The sequence below is a fragment of the Erithacus rubecula genome (assembly GCF_903797595.1).
Source record: "Erithacus rubecula genome assembly, chromosome: 11".
Taxonomy (NCBI): Eukaryota; Metazoa; Chordata; class Aves; order Passeriformes; family Muscicapidae; genus Erithacus; species Erithacus rubecula.
The window spans coordinates 3768174-3795409 of record NC_136663.1 but is presented as its reverse complement, the minus strand read 5'-3'; the positions used below and the strand labels follow the sequence as shown (position 1 = coordinate 3795409).

Sequence of the window (27236 nt, the reverse complement as noted above, 5' to 3'; positions counted from 1 at the left end):
TCTGAACTCCAAATCCCAGCTCTGGCAGCTGGGATGACGTTGTACGAGTTCCAGCTGAAAAGAGGCCCTTGGATGAGCAGGCTGAAGTAGCATTTTGTGTTTTCCTTCAAGATTTCTGTCTCTGTGCAGAGAACTGGTGCCTCACTGCTTTTGTCTCATCACTAGTGTTAGAAGGAAAGACAGAACCTACAAAGATGGTATTTTCCAAAGGACAAGATGAGCATAAGGCTGGGGAATGATGCTGGAGCAGAACCTGCATTCTCAGACATGTTTCACAAATGCAGGGTGAGAAAGGCATTTCTTCGGTTGCTGTGGCCTATTCCAGAGCAATTTTCAACAAGAAATGAAAATATTAGAACAAGGCTCCCATGGGATATGGATAGTTTAAAAGGGTCAGATGATGATCCCAAGAAAAGACCAGCATTTCTCTGAGATTGTAACACACAGAGGTCTAATATAAATGTTTTATTTAAAGTAAAAAGTGTGCACAAATAAAGGGAATGATTACACAACAACGCTCAAGACCATATTCCATATGAAACAGGAAAATAGTAGTGACAATATTAACTAGCAGAGCACCCATAGGAATCCAACTCGTGTACAAAAAGGAGGTTACTCCACATAAATACATCATGCTTCTGATGCAGACATGTTCTCCAAAAACCAAAACCTACTGCACTGGACTGTTTACACCCAATGTCCCTTCTGAATATTTATGACAGTTACTGTATACTTAACAATGAAAAAAAAACAGTTAATATCATGGCACTTTGGAGAAAATTAAAGTTAAAAAATGGATTTACAGTAATTTCAGATATTTGTCACTTTGCAACATTCTCAATGGTTAGATATGTAAATAGAAAAAGTATTTTTTCTGTGACATTATAAAAGCAAAAATTAACTTTTGCTTTACTCTTCTGTGATGAATGGCAGAAATGTCCTTTCTTACATAAAGCCATTTCCCTTAACACCTCGTAGGAGATTATGCCACTGTAGAGACAAGGCTTTTCTTGTTTGCTTTAAATCAGGTTTAATATCAGTTATGCCCTGATGTCCAAACTGATCATGTGGGTGCAGAAGTTGGAAGTTAAACAATCACCATTTTAAAACTGCATGTAAAGCAGTTCACCTGACCCCATTAGCTGCTCTTTAAAGGAAGGCTCACTGATATTTTACATTTGAAAAGATGTAACTTGGATTTAAGGAAACCTGATTTTTAACAGTGAAGAGGTTCAACACTTCCCTGAAACTGAAACCCCTCAAATCACTTCCCAGTTTTGGAAATCTAGCCCAATACTAGAGAGTTTCCTATTCACATTGCAAAGAAAAACATGAACTAAATCTCATACCATGACACCAGTGTGGATTTGTGCAATCTCTCTGCTTGCAGCTGACATGGAAGCGAACAGACATACAGCAGAAAACTTGTGCTATGAAATTAGTGTTGCCATACAAGGATTTTCACAGAAAGACACTGGCCAAACAAAAGCCTACTAAAAGCTTCAGGTACTGTTTGCCAGTGTGTGCTTACAGATCCTCAGATCTGCTTTCAGTGATGCTTAGCTTCTCTTACAGCTCTTACATAACACAGATTCCTTTCCTCAGTGTCTTTTAATCCCTTTTCCCCAAAATAATAATAAAAAAGTGGTACATTTGGCATTTCTTCAGCCCAACACATTTATAACTATTGCTTTAGCATTAAAAATAAGAATTGTCTGTGCTGTATATTACACTGCTTGCTAACATGAAATGTAAGAAACACACATCATAGTTCTAGTTTGACCCATTCTTTCAGTTGCTTTCCTTGAGCCTGCTACCAACATTTCAGGTTTGATTGTGAGTACAGATCACCATCCCTAAGGGCAGAAGTTAAGGGAGTCACTGTGGACAGCACCTATTTTTTTTTCTAGATATGCTTTTTCCACTGGCAAAATGGAACTCATTCCCAGCAGTGTGGCAGTAAGTTAGAAAAGGAACCAATGCCCTTTTCCAGGCTGTGGCTGTACCGTGTGCAGTTCTGATGCAGTTAAGACAGCAAGTACAAAAGCAATAAATAGTATGAGGTTCAGTATTAGCTGCCCATTACTGCTGAATTATGCTGAAAAGATTTTAATTTCTCAAAGAGTTAAGTGAATTCTTTCATTAAACTGACACCTGATGCCATCTCCAACCTTTGCTGAAAGGGCTGGGCTAGAAAGGCACTCTTTGCATCAGTGTACAATTCCTAGTGTGAGTGTTGCAGCAAAGTCTACCAATTCTGATATGGAGTTAACAGTCTCCTTCAGGTAGGATCAATACTTCCCATGAAAGCAGCCAGTCTTGACCTATTCAGTGTAAATATCTGCTCCCCTTGCTGTCATTCCAGTCTGAAGGGCATGAACAAAGCTGTAATTTCTGTGTCTAGGACAGGGAAATCAGATGTTCAGAGAGAAGAGATTTAGAACTACAGAAGTGATAAGTTCTTACTCATCTTGCTGGAAAATCTGAAATCCTTAAAGGATAATGTATTACATGACCTGATGCAATTTGTATTTATTAAGCACTGAAAAACCTTTCCTTGCTCAGAACACTGTACTGGCAAACTATACAGCCAGACCCTTTGTTCAGTCAGGAGCCCCAGAGACCAACTCCTGTACTAGAATTCAAATTTGGCAAAATTGTTAGAAAGTTCTAACATTTTAAATCTGGCAGCTGAAGGTTCAGCATAACAAACTGTCCTGGACAACAATCAATATAAAAAGAAAATTCACACCAGGTGGCAAGGGCAGGATGCTGAGTTACTCATTTTATGCAAGTGCATCCAAATGGAGAGATGTTTATCCATGCAGAAACAAATGGAGTAACAATTGGCACAGTTCAGAAATGGAGAATTCAGACACATTCCTCAGCTGACATCAAAAGAGGATTTATGTATTCAAAGCCTTCAAATTCAGACTGGTCAATCTTCTTCACAATATCACTATTAGGATTAAAAAACAGTCATTAGTTGAGCAAAATTAAAAAGATAACATTAATTGATAGTTTGACTTAAAATTTAAACCTGTTCAGTGGACTGCAATTGAGAAAATTTCCCTTCCTCTTTTGTCCCTCTTTACCTTTACAGTAACCACTGGGTTTTTTTAACCCCAATAATGGTACCAAAACACAAAACCCCTCAAAAGCAGTGACTGGGCTCCACTCACTCTTCCACAAAGCAGTCTGCAAGGCTTGCAGTTTCCAAACTTGCCCTAAACAGTCAGTTTTGTAAGGACCTGAAAACATTAGGATGTGATAGATACTGCATCTGCATCAGCAACTTTTCTGAACTTTTTTTGTACAGTTTGCATTTAGAAAGGGATGAAGAAGATCTGTAATCCAGCTTCCAAAGTGCACAGGTAACATTTAATATACACTGTTTATGTTTACATACTATGTGAATGTTATCTAAAACCCTAGTAAAAATTACTAAAATGTGAACAGCAGTGGCTTAATCAAACTAGAAAGGTCCTTCCCTCCTCATCCCAAATCATGGCCTCCTAAGAGTAAGTAGCCACAAATCCACTACCAAAATCAAGCACATTATCATGCATTTAATAAAGGCTTTTCAGCCAGGACAATCTCACCTGACTACTAACAATATAAAACACCCAAACAGGTAAGAAAAAGCATCTTCTCTTCTCTGAACTTCTAAAATTCTACATTACTTACTCATCATCTGGAGTGAGTTGCACAGGTTCATTGGTGAACTGGGAATCAAAGTTATCCAGACCAAATTCTCCAGATATATTTGGTTTAAATGGAGGCACCACTTGCTTTTGCTCCATCTAAGAATAAACACACTTAGTCACACTGAGAATGAGTTACAACCTATTGAATTATTTTTAAACAAAGCTGGAAATGACTATTAGGTTTACTTTTTATACTTTGTACAGTCATTCTAATAATCTACTGTGTAAAAGGAAATAATGATTGTGTATTGTAATTCTGGTACAACATAAATTAAGATCTTAATGTTTTTGAGCTCTCTTAGGCTCCAAACAACTTTGTCACTGCATGCAAAGAAGCTCAGCCAAGGCAGGGGGCATTCCCTTACCAGATCCCAATCAACATTGCGGAAGAAGGGATGGCCCTGGATATCTGCAAACCCTGTCTGAGGATGGCAGCCCAAGCGTTCCTTTGGATCCTGTGCAAGGAAAAAAATATTTCTAAATGGATGCCACAGCCTACACATGAATAAAAAGCCAGTGTTACAAATCCCATGAGAAATGAAACACCAGAGTTACAAGGAACACTGAAGAACTAAATTAGCATTATTTATTTTGGAAACTGCCCCAGTTTACCCTCTGAAATAGGGAGGAATATAAGGAAGCCCTTAACTGAATTTTATATAAATGCCTATGCTGCTTTTTTTCATTTTTATCAGACTTGTTCGAAGGTTTCAGGCTCTGTTAGATAACTAATGAATTTGATTCTTTCCCCCCACTCTCCCTTGCTCTTCCCTGAACAGATTATGCCAGGAAATCACACTGGAGCAGTAACTGCAGCTCCTAGTAATTACTGTGGAAAAAAAGCTTATTTCAACAAGACAATTCCATCTGCAGATACAAACATGCACACACTACCAGGGAGCTGTAACAGTGTGCAGTGAATGGTGTGACTTCCTTAGAATAATTTAACCAAACTGGGTTTCTCCTGTATCTCTTTCTTCCCACTCACGTAACACTCACTAAAAGCCAGCAGCAAGTGCTTGGACTCATCATCCACTACTACACGTGCACCTTCTGAATCTCAAGCTAGAGAGTCCCCAACAAGCAGTGAGCACATCCTGCCTCTGCATCTCCCTCCAGAACTCATCAGAAGCTGTCCAAGTGATTTGCTAAGCTGCTTCTCTCAGAACAAAACTAAATCTGGTAAGTTTGTTCAATTCTCCAGGATGAAGAAATTGCTTGGAGCAATTCTATGCCTTTTACTTTGGAATGTACTCATAATCCCAGCCTGAGAACCAAGAGCTTCAGATTTTAAGAGAAGTATCTAGAATAGGGCCTCCAGCCACTTCGAAATTCTGCTTTAGGCTCTCATCTTTTCTACCCTGTTTCTGTATATAGCAAATAAAATTCATCAGCTCTTACCTTGTTAAGGAAACTCTTTAGAACACCTGCTGCTTTCACAGAGAGGGATCGGGGAATTCGGATTTGCTTTTCCAAAATTACTGCAAGAAAACAAGGGTCCTATCAGCCTTTGCATCTTTGAAGTTATTTAAAGGTAAAGTAGAAGCAAAGCACTGAAGTGTAGGGAGAGTCATGGTACTTGCCTTGGAAGAGATAATCCTCTGTGTTCTGATCAGGGTTGTCAGAACTCCCGACGATGTCGAACGGCGACCGGCCCGCCATCATCTCAAACATCAGCACACCAAGGGCCCACCAGTCCACACTGAAGCCTAGAATTCAAGAGAGAAAACACCACTGCAGATACTTCACCACAAAAATACCAACACTCTGGGGCTAAAACCAGAGAAGGATGAGTTCAAAAATCTAAGTATTGCCAGTCTTTCCAAATAGCTGAATAAAGGAGAGATAACGACTGCAGCAGACATTAAGTGGATCATTATGTACACAACAGGAGGAGATGCTCTGAGAGGAAATGCAAAGAGGTTAAAGGTTGGTGTAAAGCCCTTAACAAAGGTTTAGGTAATATTTAAGCCTAGTCATTACTAACCAAGAGTGCATAATCCAGGGTGGGAGATAAGGCCAAGGAGGAACTGTGTGAGTCTTAATAGCAGAAAGTCAGTGATTCATGGAACAAAGTAAATCTCCCCTACTATTCACTGCTAAAGGAAACCCCAGTAGCCAGGCTGGGGCTGATACAGTCTGTCTGGCCTAGAAAGCTTATGATAAGCAGGAATATCTGAGGCCAGTATGAAAGAGACATTTGATTGAAATAAGATGCTAGATTAAAAAAATATATGTAAAGGGACATGTTTTATCTAGGCCTTTTGCAATGAATTTGTATCTAATCTACCATTGCTGCCAAACGTAAAGCTCCAAAACAAAACACAATTCCAGACTGCAAGTATATCATTAGTAGTATCTAAAATAGTTATAAACAATAATAAATTTGGAAGACTCAAGCTATTTTTCAAGACTGTTCAAAAGAATTTAAAATGTGCAATGCAGACTATCTCATTTGCTTCCTGTGATGTTTTTGACTCTTCCTTTGAAGGTTTTATTTACTTTTTCAGACAGGATGTTGAATTAAGACTGATCATGTGACTAATGGAAATTTTTTACTTTCTAGTGCTCAAACAACTTCAACAAGAAGAAACAAGGTGAAAGTTATAAAGTAGCAACAAGAAATTCCATTTACCATAATCCTCTCCCCGGAGAATTTCAGGTGCAATATAGTTTGGAGTCCCACAGAACGTGCTGGTTGTGTCACCAGGCCTCAGACCCTCCTTTAGGAAAAGATGGGAAGAAAATATTTTACAGTTCATTGAAGATCCCACACTCCTCTGCTAAGAGCTTCATTTTGAATTAATTAAATCTTGAATAACCAGCATTATGGCAATTCCATGGCAAAGTCAAAGCTGTGCTCCAGTGTCTTTGTAGTGACAAGTTTCCCAGAAGAAATGGGCAGTGCCACAGAATCCAAACAGGAGCAAGTGACTGATAATTTCAACTCTTTTGAAATCACCTTATCCTGACTGTTTCAGCCAACCCCTCCCAGACAAGTTGATCCAGCAGCTTTATGAAAACAGAAACAGTACATGTAAGTGCAGTCTGTGCACTCTGGCATTTGTCTTTCTCCACATGTGGAAGTGAAATGAATACACAGCCCATGTGCACTGTGTACAGAGAAAGACCTTGAAATTTCACTTTTTAAAGTCTCTGCATCTTTTAATTTATAACACTTTTTTAATTGTTGATTTTCCTGGTTAGCAAGAAACTAGATCTTACCTTGCACATGCCATAATCTGTGAGTTTAATATGCCCTTCAGAATCTAGGAGCACATTATCCAGTTTTAAATCCCTGTAGATTATCCCTCGCTCATGTAAATAGTTCAATGCTAGACTGATTTCAGCAGAATAAAACCTAGTGTAGAAAGAAATACTGATTACTCAAGTAATCAAAACCCAAAGCACAATAACACAGTCTTGGTAGTATGATATTTTCTATACATAATCCCAAGTATTCTATTCTTTTTCCACAGAGAAGTGGCAAATTGCTTATAATCATACTAATGTTTGTATGTACTTAAAAAATTGTTTTTAGTTAATAGCAATGTCTCCTACAATCATCCTTTTTATCTCACCATCTGAGATTAAGCATATGCACCCAAAACTCAGCATTTGCCTGGACAGCTGGTAGTGGTTGTTGTACGAGAAACACATTGATATCATTAGACATTAAAAAAATACCACAAAACTGTTTTTCTAGAAAAAAATAGCAGACTGAAGTCATACAGAGTAATTCCAAGGCAAACAACATCTAAATGCTTCCTATTCCAGCTCCTTCTTGAAACAAAAACACGGTGCATTGCAGCAGCAAAAGGAGGATGCAGTTTCACATTTCTTAAATCCTTAACATCTGGAGAGGATTTGCTGGCTCATCCCTCATAATCTCTGCACTGCTGTACTGTGTCAGAAAATCACTGTTTTGATGCAAGAAATCTGGAATGACACACACCTGGCATGTTCCTCTGGCAGCTTCCTCTGCCTCTGCATATGGAACATCAGATCTCCTCCATTGACATATTCTATAACAAAGAATAACCTGGAACACACAGGATTGTTACAAATGGCTGTGTGCAGGGCTGAAAGAGGTGTGAGGTGTTACAGGTCTGTTACAGAACAATGCCCACTCCACTCCTCCCATCTCTGGCACCATGGCTGGTTCTACCATTTTCCCCTCCTTTGAATAAATTCCTAAATTAAAAATCAAGTATACAAAGTTTCTCTAGATAATGCCTTCATTACTAAAGGAATGTAAGTAATCCTTCCCATATTCCTTATCCATTACAGGTACTGCTTGTCATTACTACACACTTGACTCTATAGAGCCACATCAGTTTCTATGCACAAACCACAAAAAATTTAAAAATCTAGTTTTCTGATCCCTTTAGTCTGCTTTGTGGTTAATACTGTAAGTATTACAAATACTCTTTCTTCTCACTTCCCTCTATTAGCTTGTCACCTTTTCAAAACAGCAGGGATATTGTTTAAATATACAATAACTGGATTTTATATGTACTTAAAGGTGCTACTGTATAGAATAGAAAAACAGTAATTTGCATCTCTATTACTTGGTTTTCCTTTTGAAAACTCAGATTCTATTTTCTGAGTCTTGCTTACAGATTCATCTTCAAAGAATCCAGGCAAGTTTGAGACAATTATTCCTCAGTTTTCATACTTCTGATTTTCATCTCCCCAAGCCTTTTTTTCCTTCCATTCTACATTCTCTTCTATCACATATCCTTAATCCTTTTTTCCTACCAGCTGCACTTCTCTTCCTGTCCAGAATCCTTCCCACCACATCTACCAGTACTTGACATTCTTCAGCATTTTCCCTATCTGAAAACCTTAGATGCACATGGCATTTGGATCACAAAATACTACAAAGATTTACAAAACATTGACTTTGCTACTTAACACTTTATGCTTTAAATTTAGGTCTTTGAGGTGCCTGATAGGATGAAGTGTTTTTAATAAGACTATTTTATTATTAATTAATGACTTTTACCTGCTTTCTGTCTGGAAGCAAGAGTGCAGCCCAACCAGAAAGGGATGATTTGAGGCCTGTTCAAAGACGTGTTTCTCTGTCTGAACCCAGTCAATATCCTGTTTTTAGAAGAAAAGTGACATTCAGAAAATTACTGTTGCACTTCTTAGGTCAAGTATTAATGACAATTAGCAGAAAGACATTCAAGAACTTTGCTGTCCTTATTTTACTTGCAAGAAATTAAATATTCTACAGTTCTGAAATGTGAAGCAATAGCTGATAGCATACTTTTTACTTCCTGAATGTCCTCTACTCTTAGCCTCAGTGTGTAACCACCTTGGGAATGAAAACACACTGATCTATAAAAGATAAACCAGTGCAGGGAAATGTAAAGTGGCACCAAGAAATGCAGAAGGAATCAATGGTAGACAGAAATAAATACAAAAGCTCTTGGACAACAAGCCAGAGTCACTCCAATGATTCCAGAGTAGCCAAAGGAAATCCTCAGTAACAAGAGGTTTTTAGCAGTCTAATAATGCAATTTCTGACACCTTTTCACAAATCACTGTGCAAAAATTGTTAAGATAAGGGTCAAGAAATTAAAGTAACATAGAAGATTTCTGTGTAACAAAAACTCAGTCTTGAACATAAGAAAATCAGACTCCACCTGGCTACCTGCCTTGCAAACCTCCTATAGAACAGCACAAGAAACCACATGGAGAATTCCCACAGAGTGCTGCAGCCCAGACCTGGCTCCCTCCTCATGGAGCACACTGGAGCTGTCTGGAAGAGCTGCTCAATTCCCTGAGAACACCTTGCCCACCTCATCATCGTTGACCAGCTCTTTCTTCACCACCTTCATGGCATAAATGCGCTCGGTTTTCTTCAGCCGAACCAGCAGCACTTTGGCATAGCTGCCCCTTCCAATGACCCGCAGCAAATCAAAATCCTGCAGGCCCAGACTGGAAGAAGCTTTGCCACTTTCCCTGATGCTCATTGCCTGTGGGTAAAGATGCACTGAAATGAGGAAGAAGCCTTGCCAGTGTCAGCAACTGCAAAAGTCAGCATTTTCAAATAACATTTCAAAATTAATATAAACAAGCAATTCAATTAACACTTGTTATCTTAAGACCGTACAGTCCCAGAAAGGAATGTGCTAGGAAACAAAGGAGGTAAAAGAGACTTGGCAGAGAAAAAACAAACCAAACTGGGAGAATTTGGAACACTTTCTAAATCAAAGCACATCTCAACTCAAGGTACAATATAAAGCAGTGTGCAAGCCACACATGGAGGCATCTCAGGAGCAACCCAAACATGCCATTGTGCTAATTTTCAGTTTGTGGCAAATTAAACTACTAAAATCTTGCAATTGAGACACACAGGCCTTAATAGCTCTGAAGAACCTCATAGGTTCCTTCCAGCTTCAGATACTCTGTGATTCTACAGAGTTAGCTTGGAAAAGGTATTTTACCTCTTTTTCTTCACCAACATGGTCCAGACTCTCATGACTCGAGGGATTGTATGGTATCACTGGAGGTGCAAGAAAAATTCATTAGACTGACACAACACAAGAGGATTTTCTTCTGCCTTAAAATTTCCCCAATCAGAGAAACACAGTTTAAATGCTTCTGTTGCAAATATTCAAAACTAATAGAATTGCATTAGAACTATCACTCTAACTGCCACAAGAACAAACATGTCTGGCCACCACCCCAGCAGAAGCTCTGCTAATGCTGTTAAGTTTGGGTTTTTTTTTTGCTTGATCACAGCATTTGAAATACTCAGCTTATTAAATGCAACTGACAGCATAAATTCTTCTTTGTTTAGTCAAGTTTCTGAAACTGCTAAAATGTGGAAAACTGGAATTTTTATATTTATATCCCCTTTAACACTAAGAAGCAGTCTTCTTTATTCTATGAAAAAGTAAATAAGGGTTTTAAAAACAATTTTATTTCAAAAGTTCACTTTTCAGCAAATCACAGTAATTTAATGGAAAAAAATTCTTGATCTTACCTGTCTCTACATTATCTGAATGCACTGATGATGGATCCATAGGCATTATTGGCTCCTGCAAACATAGATAGGATTTTTGTAATAGACTGTCCAAGTGTCACACACATTATTTCAGAAATGAAAAAATATGAAAATTGAAAATTTCAAAAAATGAAATTAATGACCCCTGACGAATATAATCTAGCTACTTTTTAACTTGATTAGTCAACATAGTTACTAAAACACAGACAATGAAATAAACTACAGCATTCTTTATTTTCCCTATTTTCTCGAAGTCATGACATGTTTCCAGAAGCTGCAGAAGTGACAACTTGGTACAAAAGAGGATGAAATACAACAGATGAGAAGATAGAAAAACTCAAGTCCTTCAGTGGTATATATATATATTAGTCAAAAAAAATTCCCAAAATATAGACTTGAAGCTGACTCCTTTATTAAACCAGTAATAATCTCAGTTTTTATCAGGACTTAAGAACTGAGAATGATTTAATTTCTTGGGAGAAAAGTAAAAAATTCTGCTCTTCATATTCCTCTGCTGTAAATGGGAAACAATCCAATAATCTAACAGATATTTAGGGAATTTACTCCATCTATGCATTTTGAAGATGTAAATTAGTGTGTACATATGTACATGCTATGCAAAGTCCCTGTGAAGAATGGGATAAATGTCACTTATATGTGGCATGGGAAATAATGTCAGATGTGCAGATTAGACTCCTGTCTTGCTATAATTTGCAATTTTGCTCAGTGAATCCCAAACTTTCTTGCAAAAGTCACATTAACCATAAAAATGATGTTTCAACTACAGTGATTATTTGGCTGCAGTTTGAAAACCAGCAGTATAAAGTGGAGTGGGGGAGTTATTTGTTTGATTGATTGGTTGCTGCTTCTTTGAGACAATTTATCAGGTCAGTTTTACTTACTGGCTGTAGTGTGTGTCGGCCACATTCAGTGTTGACAAGTTTGTGACACTTCTTGTGAACGAGGAGTTTGCAGTTGATGCATTTGTAGCCCTGGCGGCCCAGGCCCCATATCCGGTCAGTGCAGATGGCACAGTGAGCTCTCTGCAATCAGAAACCACAAACTCAGTAAAGAGCAAAACTGAAGGATAAACCTATCCAGCCACACTTGCATTTAACCAAGCTCATCTCCTCATTTCTCTGGAGGTGAGCCCTCACAGAGGAAAGCAGAAGCTTCAACACCTTAAACAATGCAAATGGGAAGATCACCCCTCGCTGAAGGACATTCACAAAACAACTCCAAAGATCCAGGAAAACAGGGTGCCTATGGAGGCCAGAGTGGAAACTGATTTAACTGTGGTGCCTTGACAGCCTTTAACCCAGGTGAGGTCAAAAAACAACAACAATAAAAGCTGCAGTTAGACATGAGGATGCTCAAGATGAAGTTTAGTGGAGACAATCTCAAGCATTAAGCACACAATACACTGAGCTTGAAGAAGAAGGAAAGATTATTGAAGCTGTCAAGAGGCCTGACTTACTCAAATACTTGGGTTTGGCTTTTGCTATTGTTGTTTTTAAACACAGCAGTTCTTAGCTAATTATATCTGACCCTTGCTTCCTGAAAACATTCTGAATTTGTTATTTTCAGTCTATTACATGGCACCAAAAACAGGCTGCCTGGAGAAACATCTCAGCTTTCTCCTTTAGAAGTCATGAAAGAAAAGTCTGTGCATCATAAGCAAGTTCAGACCATTTTACTACCAGAAGTTAAAAAACTGAAAATTCACCTTTAGCCATCTAATACATTCCAGTTTGCCCTCTGGGAAGATTTTAAGGGAACACAGGAGCTTTGACACTATGCTTTCAGAGTGTATATAAAGTGAATTATAAACAATTTGTTTGGTTTTTTTCTATTTCAAGTTCCAGATGATTTAATATTGCATAAGTTTCCAGAAGATACAGGATTACCACAAGTGTATAGACAAACAACAAAAATGAGACTAAAACTACCTGGCAACTTTACAAGGCAGTGGCATCATCATTATGAAAATAAGACATCCCTGTACCATGGCTTTAAGCACCCAACAAGAGTCTCACCCTGTTAAATCGTTTGGCTTGGAAAGTGTGACCATTTGCACAATAGAGCTTTCGCCACCGGCGGGCGCCTCGGCGATAAATGGACTCTAAGAGGAAAAACACAGGATTATATCCAGACAAATACAAACACAGAACTACAACATCTTCTCCTGGGGGTTTCTGTGTGCAGTAACTTGCAGAGTAAAGTTTCACTCCTGCACATTACAGAAAAAAAGGAATGTTCCAAGTATATTTTTATTTTTTAAGTTCGAAGTAGAATATCCTGATCAATTCAAAGTTAATCTTGATTTTTCTGAAGTTAAAAGGAACAGTGAGTCAAGAGAAGGTAAACTGTCCAAACAATACAAGCACTTGTCTGCAAAGTGTACACATAGCTCAGCTTGGGGTGAAGCTGTGAGGAAGAGCAAGGAGGAAGGAAGGTGAATTGGGCGCATGTCCTGATTTATAAGATTGCTTGACAAATCCTCCTGTGCTTTAAATCCACAAATATTTCAATAATAGCTGCCACTATTATTTTTTTCCATTTTTTAACAATTACTTTATGTTTCATTACTTTAGGCATGACAGAAACCAAAACTGAAAACTAAGATATGAAAAACTACACTGAGCTGTAAATCTCTTGCTGATTTATTTTTTCAGATAACCAGCATTATTCATTCTGCCCAAGTTAACTTTGAAACATGCACATTTAGATTGGATTGGTCAGAGGTTTGGATACCAAGCTGACAGATGCTTGTGTGCATAACACATACACACTCTCTTTTATAAAACTTTAAGACTGGGGAGAAAGTACCTCTTTAATGTCTAGAACATTTGTTAACACAATAGAGGTTTTTAGAGAATCTTCCTGATAGCACCTAAACATCAATTTCAAATTAATTAACCACAGATCTGTAAACAGTGACACAACAAGTTGTTATCATTGGTTACAAGCCTCTGCTCATAATTGTCAGCCAGCAATCTGGCAACTCCCCAAAAGGCAGGAATAGGCTAAAAAACTGCTATGATAGAAGAGGCAAAAGCAAGGAAAGCAGAGTGACATGAGTAGTTAACAGGAATGTGAAATGCTTATTAACAGTGATTCAGAAGTGACAAACATTCAGTTCAGAAAGACTTCCTATTCTTTCTAAATATTTTATGCTTACAGATTTGCATTATTAATATTTATAAGTGTGGGATACTAAACCAAAGAACATCAAAATCTGCTAAAAAGGAAATCTGATTTTCTGTATTAGCTGAAATGCCTACTTACTATCTTCTCCTGGACAAGGCATGCCAGGCCTCTCTGGGACACAAGGAAATACTGCAAGAAAGACATGAATTCCTGATTAGCTTTCATTTCAAATAGAAAATAAGTCTTTGGGATAAATGCAACACTCCTGAAAGACATTCAACCATCTAGAGAACAGCACTGACTACACTTCAACAAAAACTTCTTTGAGAACAGATGAGCTGCAAATCACCACAAACCCCTTTTGCTGGGTATGGCAGTGACAGACATGAGCAATACACACAAAAAGCAGAATAAATGAAGCTATTTCTTAAAGACAGTAACTAGAAAAAATAATTATTTTGGTTTCTCATGTAGCCAATCTTAACAGCTGGTCAAGATGTCCAAATACTACAAATGTTTTATATGACAGCATCCTAACAGTTACATGGGATGTTGACTATGTAAGTTTTTGTGTTTTTTCACAGTTTATTTAGCTTTGATAATACTACCCATCTTTTATAATTTATTTGGCTTCAGTGAGCATTAGATACAAGTATAAATGTGGACAGACAGCCTGGTGCCAGTTTAATCAGAAGCTTATCAAACACAAAAATTCATGGAGAATGGGCAGATGAAAAATCTGATCTGCACAGAAGCAGTGAAATGTATCTGCAAATGGATGATATTCTTCCCCTTTTTAAAGCTCCCCGTTGGAAGCTGGAAAGCTGTCTTTTCCTTTCAAATGGACTGATTATAAAACACATTTTTTGCATCTTTTTAAGAGAAGGAGCCTGTAAAGACACTCTAGTGTAACACACCAACACTTCATAATGATGATTTTTCTGCTCTAATCTCTGATAAACTAAGATCAACCTTTCACTGATAAAAAGTTACAAACAGCTAGAAAAATATTCTGGAGAAGCTGCCAAAAAAGGCATATAACCCTGAAGAAAAAAAATTGAGCAACTGCACATTAAACAGGGGTATGATATTATTAAGTTTAAAACTGATGTAAGTAATTTTAGAAAAGACAAGCTTTTCAATAATCTGGCATCACAAATGGAGCTCATTAACTATTTTTCCTAAATGATGCTGCTCTAAAGCACTTATCCATAATTAACTTCAAGATAATGTATAAATCTAATAAATCAATAAATAAATACTACTTTATCCCTTCTACCATGTGCTGCCAGCAAGTGTCTGAAGGCACTTGGGCTGAATGAATGAAGAAATAGAGGCTGGATTTCATGAACAAACTAACAGCAAAGTATGTTTTTCTCCCCTAAATGAAAAAGAGCTAAAAGCACAGTGAATGGTCAACAGCATCCCTTGACAGGATGGCCAGAGGCCTGAGGGGAGAAGGGTGTGAAAGGCACAGGAAAGAGAGGTAAGAATTCCATTCATTCACAGGTACAAACATGAGCAGCAGTAAATTTCAGTACATTTCACCCACCATGGATCAGAAGCTCTGAATCCTTGTTCAGTTCATACAATCGAAAGGCCTCTTCTAACTCCAGCTGAGAGGAAACTGTGCATGGATCTCCTGTGGAAAGAAAACACATATTCCATAGTTTTACTTCCACACCTAGTTCCTTCACAGTTGGTTTCAGAATAATTATTGCAGAAAAAATTCAATATTTTCAAATGTGGTAGTATTTATTTTTAATATTGTTCAAAGAGTACATCTGAAAACAGAGTCATATTGAGTTCTTTCAGGGATAATAAAAATATGGGATATTCCCAAGAGTTAAGCAGATCATAAGAACTAAGCATCACTGCTACAAGCATGGTTACACATTATTTCAGTTCAGGAGGTGCAGGCTATATTCCAGCACCTAAAACCTTCTAAGACTAATTTTATTTCATGGATTTTTAACTGGAACTGGGCCAATTATATTTTCACAGCTGCTTCAGCACTGCCAAGACTTGCACCAGGGGCTGCAAAGGCAGCAGAACGTGAGTCTCTCTTCAAACCTCATGGAAACTTTTGACAAATTAAGTAATCTAAGTGCAACACCCAATTTTTCTGATTTGTAATTACTACTTTCACACTCACACAACTTTTTGAAATAAAATCCCTTAAAGAAAGGACACCAAGGCAGAAGAAAGGTGGGAGTTGGCTGGCTTTGTTTTATTTTTTCTAATAAAAATACTGCAGTTTTGTTGACCATTTATGATGATACAGACTAAATTACATACCAAATCCTTGATGATAAAATTTCTCAAACAAAACTTTATCATGTGTTTTCTTTGGTGTCTGGTGCAGATTAGTAACATGATATAAAAATTAACCCCCTGAAAGAATAAGCCTCTTCAAAAATAATACTGTAACTGAAACATTTTTAAAACAATGTTGAATCCCAATCATCACTGCCCCAAAGAAAAAAATATTTTTAGTTATTAGCTTAACTTGTCCCTCCCTCCTTCATCTATACAAGATGTTCTGTGCAAGAACAAGGGATTTATCTCTGCCTGCTCCAGCATGAGAAGAAGTTCATTTTTAGTCCAAATCCCATACAACAAGTTTGCCTTCCCATATTTCCAATTTTTAACAGAAATACTACTTTCCATGTCTTTAAGTGGCAAATTGGTTATGGGTAAGCAAACTGGGTGAAGGCAGATTAACTTCCATCCTGGCTAAACTGGATCCAGTCTGCAAGTTTTACAGCTTTGAGTCCTCAGTCAATAACACGGTTAGAAAGTTCACAAGCAACAGACCATTAACTATTATCTTTGTGTTTTATACTGCAAGGTATCTAAATTAATACAGCCACTGCTAAAGCTTTTCAGTAAAGCCACACACCCAGCAGCAAGAGGTATTTCAACTCACCCCACAAACGTTTTTTCCAGAGAATTAGTTTTGTTTCTGGTGTATCACAATGCTTTTGTTTCCAATGTATGTTCCTCCAGAATATGAAGGACATGGACCTGCTGGAGCCAGCCCAGAGGAGGTCATCGAGTTGATTAAAGGGATGGAGGACTCAGCTATGAGGAAAGGCTGGGAGAGTTGGGATTGCTCAGCCTGGAGAAGCTTTGGGGTGACCTAATTGTGGCCTTCCAGAACCTGAAAGAGCTGACAAGGAAGGTGGAGAGAGGCTGTCTGCAAGGGATGGAGTGACAGGACAGGGAATGGCTTCACACTGACAGGGAATAGGTTTAGATTCAATACTGAGAAAAATGTCTTCCCTGTGAGGGTGGTGAGGCCCTGGCACAGGGTGCCCACAGAAGCTGTGGCTGCCCCATATCTGGAAGTGTCCAAGGCCAGAAAAGATGAGGCTTTGTGCAGCCTGGGATAGTGGAAGGTGTTCCTGCTCATGGCAGGGGGTGGATCTCCAGGGTCCTTCCAACCCAAATGTAAATGGTCCATTTTTGGTGCTTTATTGTTTCCTGCACACAAAAATCCTCCAAGTGCATCTTTGAAGCCACCAGTCATCTTCCACCAAACCACTTCCCCCTACAGCTGGACACCTGGACACCACAGTGCCCACCCACAGCACAAACTTACACTGTGCAGAGCAGGGTGGGAGGAGAAGGAACAAATGTATTTACTCAAACTCACTATGAGAATCAACAAACCAGTTTTTCTTCATTTGTTTCTGACACCTGTGCAAACAGTTCTGTTTCCTTTTGGCAAAAGAGGGTCTCAAGAATAAGCAAACTCAGAACAGGAGGTTTACAGACATCTCTCTCAACAGGCTTGAGTAGCATAAATTCTGCAAAGACAGCTGGGATACATAGGAAAATATTTACTTTTGAGTTATATAGTGAGAAACAACAGAGTGAAGACACACACAGTGTCCATCCCACAGGATGTTTCAGAAGGCAGAATGAAGCTGAACTGATCATATATGGGGAAAAAAACTGTCTAAAATCAAATCAAGTTCATTCTATTTTCCAGTTGTATCTGAAGATTTTGGAAATGAATCAACTCAATTAATTTATATCTGCCTTTGTGTGCCATTACCTCTATGAAATCAGAGTAGTTACATATGAAGCCCTCATCTTGCAAAGGCATTTACTATATGACAAATCAGAACTTTAGTGTCCAGGTAAATCCAGTTTAGTCAGGAAGCAGTGATGCCCCAGACATCTTATCTTCTCTCAGACTACAAAAAACTTGAGTAATAGTGTAACAGCACTATTACTCTACAGCACAGACATTTCCTTATGCTACTGTTAAACAGTGAACTTCAGCTTTGGTGAAGAGGATGTGATACAGGAATTTTCCAGTAAACCAAAACAGGTTTCTAGAAAGAATATCAGCTGAAAACATTACAGAGTGGTGCTGAGAGAAGAGGCAGGGAGCTTGGCAAGAAGCCATGCATTGTACATGCAAGAATTATTCACAATAAAGACAGGAGGATTTGCTTTAAACACATTCCTCATTGGCAGATTAACTTCTTCTCCACTGACATTAAACTGTAAGTCAATGATTAAAGCAAACATGGATTGCTTGTGAAAATCAAATCCCACACATGAAAATAGTCCAGGCAAACCACAACCTTTTTTTTTTAATAAACATATATCTAATTAAAGAGCAGAAATTGAGAATGAACAAATTGTGGCTTCAAGTAAATTATTGAATCAGCACAAAAATGTTTATTTAAAAAACGTATCTATTTCCTGCTATGACTGACACTGCAGACTCCTCCACTGCAGTGAGGAGTCCATTATCCTCCTGATGATAAAACAACACAGCCAGCTATTATAAAGTAAATGTTCAACCCCAGTAGCTCTGCTGTGCAATTCAGTCATAAATACTGTTCATTTTACTGTACTGCATCTGCCTGGTATAAATAACTTGGGAATGACAAAGAGAAGAAAAAAACCTCACCTGATCAGACTCCCAAGACCACATAATCTTCAACACACCTACCTATATGGCACTTCCAAAAATCAACTTTGCTCCACGTTTAGCTTTAGACTCTGAATAAACTGGCAGTAGCCCAATTTGAAATGGGAGGAAACAGTTCCATAAGCACCATTTATGCTGATGGCTGCATGCAAGCACCAACCACAGTCAACAAATCACTGCATACTGCAGCCTTTTATGTACTGCATCAGCTAAAATAACTCCACAGCAATCTCATAATTCAGAGGGCTCTTCGTTGTAGCTGTAGCTCAAAACCTGTGTGTGGAATGAACTAATTCCACTGAGAAAACAGAACCTACAAATAACCTTTAAAAGAATTATTACTGTACACACACAGCTCAATGGATGACATCTGTTAACAAGGAAAACAGACTCTGCACTTTTTTTATCCAAGGTAAACTTTAAGATGGATAATGCAAGCACTAGAGATGAGTTCTCAGTCAAGTCTGTCACTGCACTTTGATGAAAAGTTACTACATACCTTTAGTATTTGGAAAAAATTTTATTATTAGCTATGTGTTAACAGACTTTAGGTTGCTAAAGAAACAGCTGATAACACTTGAGATACAATGGTTTTTTGTTACACATACAACTCAATTATACATTAAATTATATCAATATTTTAGATAAATACTGCAATTTGTATAACTTAATGTCCATTTAACTCTTTCAAAAATGTAAGATACAAAGGGAATCTTCATCAGTATAAAGGAATACTTTCTGTTGCCTTGATAAGAAATCCTAACACTGAACTAACATTTTCATAACATAATCACTGAGGTCTTGTTTGGTTTATAAAGTCAGAGAGCAAGCTACACATTAAGCAGAGTGAAACAAATACCAATTCTACTTAAGAAGGCATTGGATAACTTATTTTTGGAGTCAGATTCTATGTTTTACAAGCTTATCTTATGAAGACAGAGGGAAAGAAAAAATGAAAGGGAAAGAAAAGCTGGGAAGTTGAGAATTATATTGATGGGCACTGATTTACCTTCTTCATCAATCCATTTCATGGTGAAAAGCTGCTCGTTGTCAAAGGAGCACATGTCCCGAACTTCACTGCACAGACCCTCAAAGGAGATGGAAGGCTCAAAATAGGTTATCATGATGTCCCTGGGAAAGAGAAAAATAAACTTCAGAAACTATTCCACAAAACATAACACTGATCATCAGCTCTTACACCTTCCATATACCACTAACATTGACCCCATCCCTGATGCAGCTCCATATAAAATGTTAAAGTAAAATAAAGCACCTAAGTTCCCTTCTTATAGCAAAGTCAGGCTCCAAGTGATTTTTATTACTTGACATTTAATCCTCCAGGTATCTCAGATTTTATGCCCAAGTAACTATGAAGTGAGTTACAGTAGACATTAACCACACACAGAAATTAGATCTCTTACACTAGTGAAAACTGAAGAATTAAATGCTGCAAATGTTTGAATAATGTTCAAAATATTTCTTGTTTTACTTCCTCTCTAACAGTATGTTACATCTACTCCAACTAAATTTTGATTGATCAGATGTTATGAAAAATTAATGACAAATACTAAAGAGATTTTCTAGCAGACTTGGGGGCATGTACAAATATTCAAAATGCCTTTAAAAAAAGAGTGGTGCTACACACAATTAAGGAGAAGGCTGACAGCCATATACTTACAATTGAAATGTACTGCTTTACTGTTATGCAGAATGGATATTTCTGTGATAATTAAAAGTGAGTTAACCTGGTTTTAACATGTTAACAAAAAATGCTGGCACACTGTGTTGGCTGGGCCTTAAAGGGGAACAGGTGACAGGGCTCAGACCCTTAACCAAAGGAGATGGGAGACACAGTTAGAGGAAGGCTATTTACAACACACTCCTCAAACAGCATAAAAGCTCCATGTTTGAGCTACAAGGTTAATCTTCCCATAAAAACCTCACCCAGCTGGATTTGCTACAGTGGGTGCCAGCACCCAGGACTGTTTGGGGGAACTAAAAAAAAAAAAAAAAATAATTAAAGCAACAAAGCTTTTACCTGGTCAGAAACTCCATCAAGTCCTACTAGACTGAAGTGTATGTAAGCAGCAAGTCAAATACCTTTAAATGACTGTGAGCATGGGCAGATTGAGATCAAGAAGGTGACTTAACATAAAAAGCTGTGGTTATGGAACAGGAACAACGCTCAGGAGGGGCAGAGAGCACACAAAAACCAAACTGCTTGCCTGAGGCTCCTCTGAGAGCAGCAGCAGCAACAAAATCAACTGGCAATTTCTAAGCACTGTGGAAGAACAGCAAGCCTGCTTCTGGATTTATGAGCATCATCATCATTGGTTAGGTTTAGTCAGGGGACAGACCCCAGTAAATAGAACAGACATATGCCCAGGATAAACACATCATCTCTTCAATAATCTAAATAAAGCAGTCAAAAAGCTGCTAAGTGATTTGGTAGAGGAATCACTCCTGTTCTTTCCATGTGAGACAAAATGCAAAACAAACAACTGGACCCTGGTATTTAGACACAGCAGAGTCATTTAGAGCAAACAGGGCTTTATTTGAAGTCCCCAATCACATCCTTCCAACACAGCAAGGTCTCCCTTTGCATCTTGTATGGAAACAGCAGCTGGGAACCAATGCCAAAGAGGCAGATCTGACAGTGTGTTACTGTCACAGACACATGGGCAGCCACCACACAGCCAGCCTGTATTAGGAGGCAAAGCCTTAACCTGTATTTCCTGTTTTTCTGGGAAGGAAATAAGGCACTGCTTACTTAGCAGCTCCACTAAGTTTACCATCCCTTCATTGATTCACATTTTACCACAGATATGTGCACAGTGGAATATATTCTTAAACAAAAAAAAAAAAAAAAAAAAAAAAAAAAAAAAAAAAAAAAAAGTTCTGAAGAGTGCTGAGAATCCAAAGTATTTATATTTATATATATTTACATTACAGGGGTTTCTGGGATTGAACTAGTCACTAGAGAGTTTGTAAAATGATTATTACTGCCAGAAAAGCAGAAAGTTACAGACCACATTTTCTGAGACTGTAATCACTGATGCTTCAGCAAAAACTGAATATTAAATTATATATATATTAGCAAAGTCTGTTCAGCACATTTTCAAATGTGATGATTCAGATTCCCTTAAAATAGATTTAACTTTACTGCAGCAAACAGGAAAATAATCACAATGTTAAGATGTACTGAACCAGCCTTGGAATCTCTAAGTATCTCTAAAGTAAAATCTGGTACCAACTGAAAAAAATCTCTTACTACTTGTTGGTACCTTTAAGCAGCAAACCAGTTTCCCTTCAGAAAAAAAGGAGAGTTTAATTATTTCAGAATTTAAGCATGTTCTCTAAATTACTACTCTAATATCTCTAGCAGGACAGGTATCAAACAGTTACCAAATAATTTGGAATATCTCTTCTGCTGTAACAGACACTAATCAGTCTTTCAGAGAACTCTAGCCAATAGCAATATTAAAAGAGAAAGATGATGTCAAGTAGGTTCCACAAGCAATATCTACATAACACAGGAATGGAAAGGTTACAGGTTTATTTTGCTTTATTTTGCCATTTGAACTCCATTGACAACCCTGACATTTCCTGCTGACACAGGTCTCCCTTTCACTATGGTTCTGTTGTCACACCTTTGTGTCTCCACAATTCTTGCCCCTAACACAGCACTGATGATGCCTTCATCAGGAAAAAGCTGGATTCACTCAAGCCAAGAAGTTAAATACTACTGAGAAAAAAAAAATTCATTTTAAATAAAAGTGAGTTGCCAAATCAAGTGACAAAGGAAAGTGAATATGCACCACAGACTGCTGACTTGCATTAAAGATACAAAATGTCTTCTTTTACTGAGATGTGGGGAAAATTTTCTTGACAACAGGTCCTTCGTTGTGATGAAGACAAGGCTATAAACTGCTTGGAATAAGCATGTTTCTCATAAAGCTATTCCAAGATGAAATAAATATCTTTGTTTGTCCCATCTTGGCACACAGGAAATCAGAAAATCTGATTCAAGCACACCTTTCTCACCACCACATCCAGAGGTGCCAACTAACTCTTACTATGGAAGCACCAGACTTTTTACAATTTGTTTCAGCACTATTATAGTTGGTCTTAATCAGGAACTTGTGAGTAGGAAACATGCAAATACACAAGACAGCACTTGCCCTGAATTACTTCCACTGAAATAGCTATCACTTTATCTTTCATAAATATTAATAAAGATCATTTATTCATACTACTAGAAGGCCTGAGTCAATATCCTGCAAGTATCAGAATCAGTAAAACATAAATCGTAGGAAGAGGGAGAAAAGGCAAATGGTAAACCTAAACACACTAGGGAACATATTTTAAATACATCTAAAAGACCATATTGTCCACCTTTCCTGAGATCAAATAACTTTCCTAACTTTCTTTTATAAATCATCTAAGAGTTGTAATGTCCTTTAACCATAAAAAAAAATTACAATCTAGCACAAAAACTCCAAAGCAAACAATTAAAAGCAAACAATTAAAACACAATTCAATATTTGTACCTCATTTTTCACTCTGATCTTAAACTCCTGTAAGAACAGACACTACTTTTAGACTTTTCCACCTGCAGCCTCATATATCCCATATTATGTATGGGGAAATGTGCAGGTACATTATGCATGTTACCTACATATCCACATGTGTCACACACCTGGGCCAGTCATTAAGGCTTTTGAAAAGGTCTAATTAGAGCTCACTGCAATGATCCCCCCCAGGACTCCTGGGGAATTCTGTTGTGTCAGTGTCATTTCTGTACCATGAGGTGCTGCCACTGCTATTCACAACCATTTAAAGCACTGCTTTCCCTTGTGCAAGTCTCTTTTTTCTGGAAAAAAAACAACATATAATCAGAAAGCTAAATCAATATTGAAACAGCAAGAAGGGGGGAAAATGTATTCACAGACTTAGTCCAAAGTTTTCTTAAGCTGAACACTCTCCTATGAAGAAAACTTGATTGTTCATAGAAGACACTGTGCTGAAGAATTGATCAAAAAGTGCCCAAGATTAAGAAAAATCAACAGAAATTATGCAAGATTTCAAGAATCCTTAAGAAATTAATTCCATGGAAATCTTTATGGAGGTACATTTTGATTTTACAATTAAAATTTGCTTTCTCCTCACACTTTTCCCACTCATATAAGTAATTAAGTAATTAAGAAAAGAAGCAGGTTTAACATGTATCATGAGAGGACTGTCAGGCATGTTCTTCACTTGAACCAAATCAAACTGAAGGTGAGCAAAGCATTGGTATCTACCCCTTTTTATTAAAAAATCTAACCTACATTACAGCCTACACAGCTACAACCAGCATAAAATCTATGTCAGGCACTGAACAAATACATGCTAGCAGTTCTAATAGTGACAGAAAAATTGTTATTATAGCTGTTTGGTTTTGCTTTTTTTAAATCATCATGAATTCTACAGGATTCCTTGAGCACAAGCAATGAATTATTCCTACCTGTTCTCTACTCCTACAATCTATGTATGAATGATGTAACAACTTCTTGTACTGACCTGACAAAAAGCATCTCCAGCAAATGAGGTAAGACAAAAGGCAAACTTTGAATATCATCAGAGAGCTGAAATGGTTGCAATTACAGATGCTGATCAGTGCCATACACTGGTAGCTGCTACACTTTGTAATTGCATCAACAAAAATCCACCTTTGGAGTAACAGAGTGAATTCCCAAAAACCCTCTCAGGAACCTCTGTTACACACACTGCACAGATCACAGCAAATCTTTAAAATACCTAATGCTATTTTAAGAATTTTAAACAACCAATCCTGTGTGGAAGATAAGCTGAACTGAGAGAGGGAAATACCTGGAAAAACTCAACTTAATGCCCTAATTCCCAAGGCTCTGGGAATTCCCCATCCCCTTATTCTCATGATCTGTGTTCATTTTTAGGAAAATTTTCCAACCTGTTTTAACATATTTCATGAATTTAAGATAAAGAATTACCAGTGCACGGTTCAATGAAACAAAGACTCTTCAAAGGGTCCTGTGTGAAGTCTTTGTCTTTGCTTGAGAAAAGCAATTGGGCTCCTGGCCAGACACAGCTGAGTTTTGGGGATTCGGGCTCGGCTCTTTGCCCTAGGCAAGTATCCCGACTATCAGATTCTCAAACGTTTCAAGAACAAATCTCTGCTTCTAAGTGGTTGGGTTGGCTTGGTGGTTTTTTGTTTCTTTTTCTTTTTAACCAGGAACTCTTTTTGGAAGATGAAAAGACCTTCCCAGCCAGACTTTCCTAATAAATTCTACAACCCACTTAAATACTTTCATTAAAAGGAAATTAGGAGAGATTAACGTTTCCTGATTAACACTGTTTCCCATTAATTCCTCGATCCAGCCCTGAGACAGTTTATATGAAGAACAGGGGAAAAGCTGCCTTTGGTATCAGCATTCAGTCCCCAGTCTCCAAGTCATTTCAGGATAAGTGCAGGTAAAATGTTTGGCTTTGATATCCACTCGATAGTGCAACTCTGAGTAGGGGCTTGAGATTTTCTGTTCTAAGAAAATGGAGAGAATAATTTGCTTATATCTCTAAATAAATCATGACTAAGGCATTCAGCTTGTTAGTTTGCTGGTATTCACAATGGTTAACCAACACCCTCTATGACTCAATGCCATTATTAAACTGATAACTGCATTAAAATATAAAAAGTCAATGCACAGGACTCAAAAGAAACATTCCAGCGCCTGTGAAATTATTACCAGGGTCATGAGCCAGCAATCCTATCCAGTGTAGCAGATTTTTTCCTCACTCCCACAACCCTGGGCTGCTTCCTCCCTGTTATTGCCCCACAGCCTCCCTGTGCCAATGCAAGAATCTCTGTGACTGCATGTGGAAATGATCAAGATTAAAACTGACCCAGCAGAAGAAAAATAAATGGTTTTGACCTAGAAGAGTTCCCATTTTAGTTCGGTCTGATCAAATGAATACCTCTACCAGCTGATAGCCAGGGGCATCTTTGCTTCCTTAAGAAAAAGTGGATTAAAGGGACTGTGAAACAAAGAGCTCAGAATTTCACCTACTTTGACAGTGTCTCACATATCCTTTAAGCCACAGACTGTGCCAGTCTCTACAGGAACTTCTACAGACTTCTGTCAAGAAAAGCCCCGAAGGAGACACAAGCCAGAAACTAAACACAGCACTAAATACCAAATGCTCAGAGAAGTTTCTATACCTCTCCTTAAAATTACACAGCTAGAGATAGTAGAGAGTAAACACGGAAAACGCAATACACCTCTTCTTGTGCTTAACACACACAACTGGAAGGAAGCTATCAAGGGCGCTGTGGTCACACTTAATCCAAAAATGCAACCTACATTGTTTTCTGCTTAGATCACCTCCCATCAAACTTAATGGCCCAATGAACCACTGACAACCCTTACACCGAAACTTATTAAATCCTGTAACTGTTACTATTTAATAGGGGGCTATGAACCCAAGGCAGGACGTTTCTTTTGCTTTATGTGTCATTGCTGGAAAGCCACTAAATTAGGCCCACAAAACTCAGATTTCCATTTTGCAGACTTCTAGTATTTTGGGGTTCTTTTAACAGCAGAAGCATCTAGGTTAGAATTCACAGACTCCCCTGGAAATCGCTCAGTTTTAGGCAAACAGCCTAAAAACCCATGAAACACATTTTCATACAAACATCCTCTTCCTTTAGTCCTGAACATCGCTTACCATAGAAAGACCAGGACCAAAGCTGGATCCCGAACAACTAAATGCGACTTTTGACGTGTGTTATGAAGGAATACATACTCATTATTGTCAGCCAGGGCCTGGGGGTGAAGGGAAGCAGGGTGAGCAGGGCAAAGGCTGCTCAGGCACATCCTTATTCACCGGGACCATCCAGGAGAAAGGAGGATCCGAGTTCCCCCCTAAACCCGGACACCAGTTCAGCACTTGACATTCATTTCAGCACGGCCGGTTGATGGTGAAGTGTTTTTCCCTCCTCCCGTACAAGCCAGAGGATACCCAGGGCTTGAGCCAGCAGTATCCCCGGGAGCCCGTGCCGGGTACCCCGAACAGCCGCGGCGCCGCTTCGGACGCTGCTCTCCGCCCGGCCGTCCCCCGGCGCCCGCACTCACCCCTTGTAGTAGGCTTTCACCCGGACCTGGTGGGAGCCGTCCCCGCCGAGGCTGCCCCCGAGGCCGCCCGGAGCCGACATGGTGCTGCCGGCGCCGCCGTCCCGCTGCGTCGGCATCGCCCCCGAGCCGGGCCGGGGGAGCCACAGGCTCGCAGCGGGGGAGCCGCAGGCTCGGGCCGGGCCGGGGCGGCGGCTGCGCGACCCCCGCGCCTCCAGCGCGCCCCGCCCGCGCCGGGCGGCACCACGCGCGGGGGC

General features: G+C 38.7%; 1 protein-coding gene across 1 annotated transcript; it reads right to left on the bottom strand.

Moving 5' to 3' along the window:
* Positions 1-450: 450 nt before the first annotated feature.
* PRKCI (protein kinase C iota) lies at positions 451-27236 on the bottom strand. The gene is made up of 18 exons (XM_079315433.1): positions 26983-27236; positions 19842-19963; positions 15431-15520; positions 14017-14067; positions 12765-12850; positions 11631-11771; positions 10708-10762; positions 10166-10224; positions 9518-9694; positions 8716-8813; positions 7663-7749; positions 6933-7068; positions 6343-6430; positions 5291-5416; positions 5109-5188; positions 4073-4162; positions 3688-3803; positions 451-2959 (listed from the first exon to the last, which is right to left on the bottom strand). The coding sequence occupies exons 1-18, from the start codon at positions 27096-27098 to the stop codon at positions 2872-2874; spliced, it is 1806 nt and encodes a 601-aa protein (XP_079171559.1). The 5' UTR covers positions 27099-27236; the 3' UTR covers positions 451-2871.